The sequence below is a fragment of the Cnephaeus nilssonii genome (assembly GCF_951640355.1).
Source record: "Cnephaeus nilssonii genome assembly, chromosome: 2".
Classification (NCBI taxonomy): Eukaryota; Metazoa; Chordata; class Mammalia; order Chiroptera; family Vespertilionidae; genus Cnephaeus; species Cnephaeus nilssonii.
This window is the reverse complement of record NC_137073.1, coordinates 4,799,383-4,812,608: the sequence shown is the minus strand read 5'-3', so window position 1 is coordinate 4,812,608 and position 13,226 is coordinate 4,799,383. Positions and strand designations below refer to the sequence as shown.

The window sequence follows — 13,226 nt, the reverse complement described above, 5'->3', positions numbered from 1 at the left end:
CAACAGAGACTTTGACACTCGAGTCTTGGTGCAGACACAGGGAAACTCTTGACTCCTGGCACATGCTAAGGATCTCATTTTCGGCACATACCAACAGTGTGGTGCAGACAGGGCCCCTGATTCTAAGTGTGCACACGAGACCACACAGAACACTGGGGACACTGACCCTGGGCAAGTCTGGTTCCCGCCAACCAAAGGCAGCCACACGTCCTAGTGTCAGAGCACTTCAGTGAAACTCAGGTGGAGCAAAGTCCCCACAGCACACGGCCCAGGTCCACGCAAACGGAAGCTTGAGCTTTCTGGTAATAGCCAGAATGGGGAAACGAAATAACTCACAGAGGAAAGAAAATGTGGAGTCGCCAAGGAAGGAAATTAGTGAAACTGAAGCTTGCAACATGACCGAAAAGGAGTTCAGAGTAATGATCGTGGAATTTATACATCGGATGGATGAGAAAATCAACAACTTATGCAAGAATCAGGAAGAAATGAAAAGTGATATAGCTACAATCAAAAACACCATGGAAAGTTTCAACAGTAGACTACAAGAAGCAGAGGACCGAATTAGTGAGTTAGAAGATCAGGTACAGAAACAAGCTCAATCTGAACAGCAATTGGAGAAAAAAATTAAAAAGCAGGAGGAAAGCCTAAGGGAGCTTCGGGACAACCTGAAACGAAGTAACATGCGTATAATAGGGCTGCCAGAAGGACAAGAAGAGCAGCAGGGATTAGAAAATCTATTTGAAGAAATAATGACAGAAAACTTCCCGGATATGGGAAAGATAAAAGTTACGCAAGTACAGAGAGTCCCAAGCAGGATCAATCCCAAAAGACCCACACCAAGACATGTCATAATTTCAATGGCAAATATAAATGATAAAGAGAGAATCCTAAAGGCGGCAAGAGAGAGACAGAGAGTTACCTACAAAGGAACACCCATCAGATTATCAAATGATTACTCAACAGAAACACAACAAGCTAGAAGTGAATGGAAGGAGGTATACAAAGTGTTGCAAAGCAAAGGACTGAATCCAAGAATACTATATCCAGCAAGACTATCAATCAAAATTGAAGGGGAAATCAGGAGCTTTGCAGACAAAAAAAGCCTCAGGGAGTTTATCACCACCAAACCAGCAATGCAAGAATTGCTAAAGGGAATACTGTAAAAAGAAGAAATAAACAGGTAAGAAGGAATACAGACATAAAAATAGATATGACAACAAAGAAATACCTTTCAGTAATAACTTTAAATGTAAACGGACTAAATGCTCCAATCAAAAGACATCAAGTAGCTGAATGGATAAAAAAACACGACCCATATATATGCTGCCTACAAGAGACCCACCTCAGAACAAGAGACTCACACAGATTGAAAGTGAAGGGATGGAAAAATATCTTTCAGGCAAATGGAAATGAAAAAAAAGCTGGGGTAGCAATACTTATACCTGACAAAATAGACCTCAAAGTAAATGCCATAACAAGAGATAAGGAAGGCCACTTCATAATACTAAAGGGAGAAATCCAACAAGAAGAAATAATTCTGGTAAACATATACGCTCCCAATATAGGAGCACCCAAATACATAAAAAAAACTCCTGGAGGATATCAAGGGAGAGATTAATAGCAATACAATCATAGTAGGAGACTTTAACACCCCACTATCACCACTGGACAAATCCTCTAAACAAAAAATCAGCAAAGAAACAGCAATCCTAAATGACTCACTCGACCAGATGGAATTAATTGACATCTTCAGAACCTTTCACCCCAAAGGCACAGAATATACATTCTTCTCAAGTGCACATGGGTCATTTTCAAAGATAGACCATATGCTGGGTCACAGGCAAAGTCTCTTCAAATTCAAGAAGATAGAAATTATATCAAGCATCTTCTCAGATCACAGTGGCATAAAACTGGAAATCAACTACAATAAATACAATCCAAAGAAATCAAACACATGGAGACTAAACAGCATGCTATTAAACAAGGACTGGGTCACCAGAGAGATCAAGGAAGAAATAAAAAACATCATGGCAACAAATGACAATGAAAACACAACAATCCAAAATCTATGGGACACAGCGAAAGCAGTCTTGAGAGGGAAGTTCATAGCTCTACAAGCCTATTGCAAAAAACAAGAAACAATGGTAATAAATTACTTAACCGTACAACTCAAAGAGCTAGAAAAAGAGCAGCAAGAAAAGCCGAGTGTAACCAGAAGGAAGGAAATAACAAAGATCAGAGCAGAGATAAATGACATAGAGACCAAAGAAACAATACATAAGATCAACAAATCCAAGAGCTGGTTCTTTGAAAGGATAAACAAGATTGATGGACCTCTAGCCAGGCTCACCAAGAAGCAAAGAGAGAGGACCCAAATAAACAAAATCAGAAATGAAAGAGGTGAAATAACAACAGACCCCGCTGAGATACAAAGGATTGTTACAAAATACTACGAACAACTCTATTCCAACAAACTGGACAACCTGGAGGAAATGGACATATTCCTAGAAAAATATAACCTTCCAAAAATCAATCAAGAAGAATCTAAACAGCTCAATAGGCCAATAACTATGGACGAAATTGAAGCAGTCATCAAAAAGCTTCCGGCAAACAAAAGCCCGGGGCCTGATGGCTTCACAGGAGAGTTTTACCAAACATTCAAGGAAGAACTAAAACCTATCCTCCTCAGACTATTCCAAAAAATTCAAGTGGAAGGAACACTTCCAAGCTCCTTCTATGAAGCCAGCATCACCCTAATACCAAAACCAGATAAAGACAACACAATGAAAGAGAATTACAGACCAATATCCCTCATGAACATAGATGCCAAAATCCTCAACAAAATTCTAGCAAATCGGCTCCAGCAGTACATTAGAAAGATCATACACCATGACCAAGTAGGATTTATCCCAGGAATGCAAGGATGGTACAATATCCGCAAATCAATAAACGTGATACATCACATAAACAAATTGAAAGATAAAAATCACATAGTCATATCAATTGATGCAGAAAAAGCATTTGACAAAATCCAACACCCTTTCTTGATAAAAACTCTCAACAAGGTGGGAATAGAAGGCTCATACCTCAACATAATAAAAGCTATATATGATAAACCCACAGCAAACATCATACTCAATGGACAAAAACTAAAAACATTTCCCTAAGAACAGGAACGAGACAGGGATGCCCACTCTCACCCCTCCTGTTTGACATAGTACTGGAAGTATTAGCCATTGCAATTAGACAAGAAGAAGAAATAAAAGGCATCCAAATTGGAAAAGAACAAGTAAAGCTGTCTTTATTTGCAGACGACATGATATTGTACATAAAAACCCCGAAAGACTCCGTCAAAAAACTAATAGACTTAATAAATGAATTTGGCAATGTAGCAGGATACAAAATTAATGCCAAGAAATCTATACACCAATAGTGAACTTACAGACAGAGAGACTAAAAAGGCAATCCCATTTACCATCGCACCAAAAAAATTAAGATACCTAGGAATAAACTTAACTAAGGAGGTAAAAGACCTTTACACAGAAAACTACAGGACACTGAAAAAAGAGATAGAGGATGATGTAAACAGATGGAAGAACATACCATGTTCATGGATTGGTAGAATCAACATCATTAAAATGTCCATACTACCCAAAGCAATCTATAGATTCAATGCACTCCCCATTAAAATACCAACAGCATATTTCACAGACCTTGAAAGAACTCTCCAAAAATTCATCTGGAATAAAATAAGACCCCAAATAGCCACAGCAATCCTGAGAAAGAAGAATAAAGTAGGAGGGATCTCAATACCAGATTTCAAGCTGTATTACAAAGCCACTGTTCTCAAAACAGCCTGGTACTGGCACAAGAACAGACATATAGATCAATGGAACAGAATAGAGAATCCAGATATTGACCCAAACCACTATGCTCAATTAATATTTGACAAAGGAGGCATGAACATACAATGGAATAAAGACAGTCTCTTCAATAAATGGTGTTGGGAAAATTGGACAGATACATGCAAAAAAATGAAGCTTGATCACCAACTTACGCCATACACAAAAGTAAACTCAAAATGGATACAGGACCTAAACATAAGATGGGAAACCATAAAAATACTAGAGCAATCCACAGGCAGCAAAATCTCAGACATATGCCAAAAGAAATTCTTCACTGACACTGCACCTAGGGCAATGGAAGCTAAAGAGAAAATTAACAAATGGGACTACATAAAAATAAAAAGCTTTTTCACAGCAAAAGAAACCATCAACAAAACAACAAGAAGACCCACTGCATGGGAGAACATATTTGCAAATGGCATCACTGATAAAGGTTTAATCTCCAAAATCTATAGGCAGCTTATACAACTTAATAAAAGGAAGATAAATGATCCAATAAAAAAATGGGCAACAGACCTAAATAGAATCTTTTCAAAAGAAGACAGAAGGAAGGCCAAGAGACACATGAAAACATGCTCATCACTAATTATTCGAGAGATGCAAATCAAAACAACAATGCGGTACCATCTCACACCGGTCAGAATGGCTATCATCAACAAATCAACAAACGACAAGTGTTGGCGAGGATGTGGAGAAAAAGGAACCCTCGTGCACTGCTGGTGGGAATGCAGACTGGTGCAGCCACTGTGGAGAACAGTATGGAGTTTCCTCAAAAAACTGAAAATGGAACTCCCATTTGACCCAGTAATCCCACTCCTGGGAATATATCCGAAGAAACTAGAAACGCCAATCAGAAAGGATATATGCACCCCTATGTTCATAGCAGCACAATTCACCATAGCTAAGATTTGGAAACAGCCTAGGTGCCCGTCAGCAGCTGACTGGATCAGAAAACTGTGGTACATCTACACAATGGAATACTATGCTGCCATAAAAAAGAAGGAATTCTCATCATTTGCAGCAACCTGGATGGAATTGGAGAACATTATGTTAAGTGAAATAAGTTAGTCAATGAAAGAAAAATACCACATGATCTCACTCATTTATGGATAATAAAGAACATTATAAACTTGAACAAAAAGATAGATACAGAGACAGTAAAGCATCAAACAGACTGTCAAATTACAGGGGGAAGGTTAGGGAGAGGTGGGGGAGATAAGAGATCAATCAAAGGACTTGTATGCATGCATATAAGCATAACCAATGGATGCAAAACTCTGGGGGGTGAGGGCATATATGGGAGTGGGGTGGGGGGGCAATGGTAAGATATGTACACATATAATACCTTAATAAAAAAATTGAAAAAAAAAAGAAAAGAAAAGGAAGTAAATGAAATGGAGGCAAGCCATTTGTCAGAGAAAGAATTCAGAGCAATGATTATAAGGACACTGAAAAGGATGGAAGACAAATTCAACAATATGTGTAAGAACCAAGAGGAAATTAAGAAGAACCAAGAAGAAATGAAGAATGACATCACTGAAATAAAGAACACAATAGAAAGCATCAACAGTAGAGTAGAAGAAGTGGAGGACCGAATCAGTGAGCTACAAGACAAGGTAGGAAAATATACCCAGGCAGAGCGGCAACTAGGAAAAAACCCTTAAAAAACAGGAGGAGAGCCTAAGGGAACTTTGGGACAATATGAAACAAAATAACATTTGCATAATAAGGGTAGCAGAAGGAGAGAAAACTGAGCACGAAATAGAAAACCTGTTTGAAGAAATAAGGACAGAAATCTTCCCAGATATTGGCAAGAAAAAAACCTCATACAAGTCCAAGAAGCTCACAGAGTCCCAAACAAGATGAATCCAAAAAGACCTACACCAAGACACATTATAATTAAACTGGCAAACACCAATGACAAAGTAAGCATCTTAAAGGCTGCCAGAGAGAGACAGAAAGTTATCTTCAAGGGATCTCCCATCAGAATATGAAAATATTTCTCAACAGAAACACATCTGGACAGAAGGAAATGGAATGAAATATACAAAGTCATGCAAAGCAATGGTCTGAATCCAAGAATACTGTACCCAGCAGGGCTATCAATCAAAGTTGAGGGTGAAATTGGGAGCTTCACAGACAAAAAAGGACTAAGGGAGTTAATTGCCACCAAAGCAGCAATGCAATAAATGCTAAAGGGTCTGCTGTAAAAAGAAGAAATAGGAATGGAAGAAGGAATACAGGCATAAAGAATAAAAATGGTGACAAACAAGTATTTATCAATAATAACTTTAAATGTAAGTGGATTAAATGCCCAGATCAAAAGACCTAGGGTAGCTGTATGGATAAGAAAACATGACCGATATATCTGCTCTCTACAGGAGACCCACCTCAGAACAAAGGACTCACACAGACTGATGGTGAAGGGATGGAAAGGTTTTTCAGGCGAATGGAAATGAAAAAATAGCTGGGGTAGCAGTACTTATATCTGACATATTAGATCTCAAAGTGAAGGCCATAACAAGAGATAAGGAAGGCCACTTCATAATACTAAAGGGAGCAATCCAACAAGAAGATATAACTCTGGTAAACATACATGCACCCAATGCAGGAGCACCCAGATACCGTACATAAAAAAAACGTCTGGAGGATATTAAGGGAGAGATTGACAGCAATACAGTCATAGTAGGGGACTTTAATACCCCACTAACACCACTGGGTAAATCCTCTAAACAAAAAATCAGCAAAGAAACATCAATCCTAAAAGACTCACTAGATCAGATGGAATTAATTGACATCTTTAGAACATTTCACCCAAAAGCCATGGAATATATATTATTTTCAAGTGCACATGGGGCATTTCCAAAGATAGACTACATATTGGGGCACAAACAAAGTCTCTTCAAATTCAAGAAGATAGAAATCATATCAAGCATCTTCTCAGATCACAATGGCATAAAATTAGAAATCAATCACAATAAAAACAATGGAAAAAAAAACAAACACCTGGAGGCTAAATAGCATGCTATTAAACAATGATTGGGTTACCAAAGAGATCAAAGAAGAAATAAAAAGCATCATGGCAACAAATGACAATGAAAACACAACAATCCAAAATCTAAGGGACACATTTAAACAGTCTTGAGAGGGAAGTTTACAGGTCTACCACAAAAAACAAGAAAAAATGGTAATAAATTATCTAACCCTACAACTCAGTTAGAAAAAGAGCAATAGAAAAAGCCCAGCATAAGCAGAAGGAAGGAAATAATAAATATCAGAGCAGAAATAAATGACATAGGGACCAAAAAACAAACAAACAAAAAACAAACAAACAAACAAAAAATACAAAATATCAACAAAATTAAGAGCTGGTTCTTTGAAAGGATAAACAAGATTGATGAACCTCTAGCCAGGCTTAGCAAAAAGCAAAGAGAGAGGACCCAAATAAACAAAATGAGAAATGAAAGAGATGAAGTAACAACCGATCTGTCAGAAATACAGATGATTATGAAAAAAATACTATGAACAACTCTATTACAACAAAATGGACAACCTAGAAGAAATGGACATATTCATAAAAAAACACAAGCTCCCAATACTAAATCAGGAAGAATAAAAAACCCTGAGAAACATTGATCAGAACGTCAAACCTCAGGGAAGGTAGGGGACGGTGGGGGTAAGGGGTAGAGATCAATCAAAGGGATTATGTGCATGCATATAAGCCTAATCAATGGACACAGACAACAGGAGGTTAAGAGCATGAATAGGGAGGAGGTTGGGGATAATGGGGGAATAAGGATACATATGTAATAAAAAAAAAACCCAAAACCTGAATAGGCCCATAACCACCGAAAAAATTGAAGCAGTGATAAAAAATCTTCCAGCAAACAAAAGCCCTGGTCCGGATGCCTTTACAGGGAAGTTCTACCAAGCATTCAAAGAACTAAAACCTATACTCCTCAATCTATTACAAAAAATTTAAGAGGAAGGCACACTTCCAAGTTCCTTCTATGAAGCCAGCATTACCCTAATTCTAAAATCAGATAAAGACACCACAATAAAAGAGAACTACAGGCCAATATCCTTGATGAACATAGATGCTAAAATCCTCAACCTAATTCTAGCAAATAGAATCCAGCATTACATTAGAAAGGTCATACACCATGACGAAGTGGGGATGCAAGGATGGTACAATATCCGAAAATCAACAAACGTGATACCATCATATAAACAAATTGAGAGACAAAAATTACATAATCATATCAATCGATGCAGAAAAGCATTTGACAAAATCAAACAGCTTTTCTTTTAAAAAATTTTTTATTGATTAAGGAATTACAAATGTGTCTTTATCTCCTCATTGTCTCCTCATCCCTCCAGTCCTGCCCTCACCCTCACCCCCTGTTGTCTGCGTCCATCGCTTATGCTTATATGCATGCATACAAGTTCTTTGGTTGATCTCTCCCACTTCCCCCTTTCTTGATAAAAACTCTCAGCAAAATGGGAGTAGAGGAATCATACCTCAACTTAATAAAAGCCCTATATGACAAACCCACAGCCAACATCATACTCAATGGACAAAAACTAAACTCATTCTCCCTAAGAACGGGAACAAGATAGGGCTGCCCACTTTCACTACTTCTGTTCGACATAGTACTGGAAGTGCTAGCCATAGCGATCAGACAAGAAGTAATAAAAGGCATTCATAACAGAAAAAAATGAGTAAAACTGTCCTTATTCACAGATGACATGATATTGTACATAGAAAAACCCAAAGACTCCATCAAAAAACTACTAGAACTAATAAATCAGTGGTTCTCAACCTTCCTAATGCCGTGATTCTTTAATACAGTTCCTCATGTTGTGGTGACGCCCAACCATAAAACTATTTTTGTTGCTACTTCATAACTGTAATTTTGCTACTGTTATGAATCGTAATATAAATATCTGTGTTTTCTGATGGTCTTAGGCGACCCCTGTGAAAGGGGTCGCGATCCACAGGATGAGAACTGCTGTAGGGGTCACCTAAGACCATCGGAAAACACATTTACATTACAATTCATAACAGTAGCAAAATTACAGTTATGAAGTAGCAACAAAAATAAATTTATGGTTGGGGGTCACCACAACATGAGGAACTGTATTAAAGGGTCGAGGTATTAGGAAGGTTGAGAACCACTGTAATAAATGAATTCGGCAATGTAGCAGGATAAAAATTAGCACTCCAAATCTATGGCCTTTTTATACACCAATAATGAACTTACAGAAAGGGAAACAAATAAGCAAACAAACAAAAATTCCCATTTATCATTGTACTAACCAAATTAAGATACCTAGGAATAAACTTAACTAAGGAGGCAAAAGACCTGTACTTGGAAAACTACAGGAGATTAAATAAAGGAGATAGAGGAAGATATAAAAAAAATGAAAGAATATACCAAGTTCATGGATTGGTAGAATCAACATCATTAAAATCTCCAATACCCAAAACAATTTAGAGATTCAATGCAATTCCCATTAAAATTCCAACAGCATATTTCAAAGAACTGCAACAAACTCTCCAAAAATTTATATGGAATGAAAAAAGAACTCGAATAGCTGTAGCAATCCTGAGAAAAAAGAACAAAATTGGAGGGATCACAATACCAGATATCAAGCTATATTACCAAGCCACGGTTCTTAAAACTGCCTGGTACTGGCACATGAACAGACATATAGACCAATGGAACAGAACAGAACAGAGAACCCAGAAATCGACCCAAGCCATTATGGTCAATTAATATTTGACAAAGGAGGCAAGAGCATACAATTGAGTCAAGACAGTCTCTTCAATAAACGGTGCTGGGAAATTTGGTCAGATACATGCAAAAATTTGAAACTAGATCACCAATTTACACCATAAATAAAAATAAACTCAAAATGGATAAAGGACTTAAATGTAAGACGAGAAACCATAAAAATCCTACAAGACTCCATAGGTAGCAAAATAGTAGACATATGTCATAGCAATATCTTTACCAACACAGCTCCTGGAGCAATGGAGACTAAGGAGAAAATAAACAAATGGGACTACATCAAAATAAAAAGCTTCTGCACAGCAAAAGAAACCATCAACAAAACAACAAGAGAGCTCACTGCATGGGAGAACATATTTGCCAATGCTATTTCAGATAAGGGTTTAATCTTCAAAATTTTTAGAGAACTCATACAACTTAACAAAAGGAAGATAAACAATCCAATAAAAAAATGAGCAAAAGACCTAAATGGACACTTCTCGAAAGATGACATACAGAAGGCCAAGATACATATGAAAACATGCTCAAAGTCACTGATCATCTAAGAGATGCAAATCAAAACAACAATGAGGTACCTCTCAGAATGGCTATCATCAACAAATCAACAAACGACAGTGCTGGTGAGGATGTGGAGAAAAAGGAACCCTCCTGCACTACTGGTGGGAATGCAGACTGGTGCAGCCACTGTGGAAAACAGTATGGAGTTTCCTCAAAAAACTAAAAATGGAACTGCCCTTTGACCCAGTAATACCACTTCTAGGAATATATCCTAAGAAACCAGAAACACCAATCGGAAAGGATATAAGTACCCCTATGTTCATAGCAGCACAATTTATAATAGCTAAGATTTGGAAACAGCCTAAGTGTCCATCAGCAGATGAGTGGATTCAAAAACTGTGGTACATCTACACAATGGAATACTATGCTGCTGTAAAAAGGAAGGAACTCCTACCATTTGCAACAGCATGGATGGAACTGGAGAGCATTATGCTAAGTGAAATAAGCCAGTTGGAGAAAGATAAATATCACATGATCTCACTCATATGTGGGATATAATGATCAACATAATGTGATGAACAAAAATAGATCCAGAGACAAATGGCAGGGGAGGTGGAGAGGTGGTTAGAGAGCAATCAAAGTCCTTGTACGCATGCATATTAGCATAATCAATTGACACAGACACTGGGGCAGTGGGAGCTTGTCCTGGAATGGTTGTGTGGGGTCAACTGGGAAAAAAGGAGACATATGTAAATCTTAAGACAATAATAAATAAAAATAAAAAAATTTTAAAAAATGGGGAAAGGACCGGAATAGATACTTCTCCAAAGAGAACATACAGATGGCCAACAGACATATGAAAAAAAATGCTCATTGTCACTAATCATCAGAGAGATGCACATTGAAAACTACAACAATGTGTCATCTTACACCTGACAGAATGGCTACCTTCAATAAAGCAACCAACAGCAAGTCCTGGAGAGGATGCGGAGAAAAGGGAACCCTTGTGCACGGCTGATGGGAATGCAGAGTGGTGCAGCCAGTGTGGAAGACAGTATGGAGTTTCCTCAAAAAATTAAATGCAGAACTCCCATTTGACCCAGCAATCCCACTTCCAGGAATGTATCCTAAGAAACTCGAAACACCAATGAGAAGGAATGTATGCACCCCTATGTTCATAACAGCACAATTCACCATAGCTAAGATTTGGAAACAGCCCAACTTCTCATCAGTAGATTAGTGGATAAAAAGCTGTGGTACATTTACACCATGGAATACTATGCAGCAGAAAAAAGAAGGTTCTCTTACCCTTTGCAACAGCATGGAGCGCCTTGGAGAGTATTACGCTAAGTGAAACACCCTTCCCTCACTTCACACCTGCCAGAATGGCTACCATCAATAAATGAACAAACAACAAGTGCTGGAGAGGATGTTGAGAAAAGGGAACACTAGTTCACTGCTGGTGGGAATGCAGATTGGTGCAGCCATTATGGAAAACAGTATGGAGTTTCCTCAAAAATATAAAAATGAACTACCCATTCATCCACTAATGGGCACTTTGGCTGCTTCCCAACCTTAGCTACTGTAAATGAAGCTGCTATGTTTATATTCTTTTTGATTGGTGTTTTGGGGTTTTTAGGATGTATTTCCAGAAGTGGATTTGCTGGGTCAAACAGAAGTTCCATTTTTAATTTTTTAAAAATTGATCAACATAATAAGACTTGAAGCATATAAGGTATGGAACAGACAGACATACCTCAATGTGGGGGTGAGGAGATGAGGAGAAATTAAACAAAAAAACTTATGTACTGATATTCATAGCCCATGGACACAGGTAATAGGGTGGTGAAGACCTGGGAGTTGGGTAGGGGCTGGGTAGAGGTGGGTAAAGGAGGTGAATAGGAGATAACTATAATACTGTAAACAACTAAAAACCATATATATTATTAAAAAATGGAACTATTGTTTGACCCAGTAATACCACTTCTAGGAATATATCCTAAGAATCCCAAAACACCAATCAGAAAGAATATATGCACCCCTATGTTCATAGCAGTATTGTTTACAATAGCTAAGATCTGGAAACAGCCCAGGGACCCATCAGTAGATGAGTGGTGGTACATTTACACCATGGAATACTACGCAGCTATAAAAAATAAGTATTTCTTACCCTTTGAGACAGCATGGAGGGACCTGGAGAGTATTATACTGAGCGAAATAAGCCAGTTAGAGAAAGACAAATAAATATTACATGATCTCACTTATAAGTGGAATCTAATGATCATAAGAAACTGATGAACAAAATAGATCCAAAGTCATGGAAACATGAACAGACTGTCTAATCTCAGAGGGAAGGTGGGCGTGGATGGGTGGAAAGAGATCAACCAAAGAACTTGTATGCATATATGCATAACCCATGGACACAGACAGTGGGGTGGTGAAGGCTGGAGTTGGATAGTTGATGGGAAGAGGGTGGTAAGGGGGGAGAAATTAGGGGATATCTGTAACACTGTCAATAAAATAAAATAATGTACAAATTAAATAAATTATGGAAACATGGTTAGGTCAAAATTTTAAAGTCATTTCTAGTTCAGAATCCAAGTTAGAACTCTAACTTTTCCTATGATAACACCAATTTTAATTGTTTTTTTCTTGACTAACATAATAAGACATATGAATCAAGGCTCAAGTTCAAAATCTTTACACATTCTTAGCTGAAAATACAGAAATACATTAGCATAAATATTAACATATTTTAAAAAATACATAACTGTAATTAATGTATTCCAATGCAAACAGGGTGAAGTTTGCCTTCAGAATGGTGTATAATGTTAGTGGTGGAAATTTTTTAAGGTCATTATTACTCACTTATGAAAGACTTCTTCCATGGTAGTAATTGAAGCATCAAAGCTGGCAATGCCCAGCTCACTCTTCTTCTCTTTCAGATCATTAAACAGAGCTTCAAATCTGGAGGCAAGGAGAAAGGAAAAAGCACTAGTCTAGATACATTTTATTTTCTAGTAAATAA

The 13,226-nt window shown here is 37.6% G+C and overlaps 1 protein-coding gene across 1 annotated transcript in view; it reads right to left on the bottom strand.

Annotated features, from left to right (window-relative positions):
- The window catches only part of LOC307110044 (phospholipid-transporting ATPase ABCA3-like), a gene marked incomplete at both ends in the record, with an annotated part of 343,983 nt that overhangs the window by 175,745 nt on the left and 155,012 nt on the right, over positions 1-13,226 (bottom strand). Inside the window, one exon of the mRNA XM_079789089.1 lies at positions 13,067-13,165. Within this exon, the coding sequence (XP_079645215.1) occupies positions 13,067-13,165 (99 nt within the window). The remainder of the gene's footprint in view (positions 1-13,066; positions 13,166-13,226) is intronic.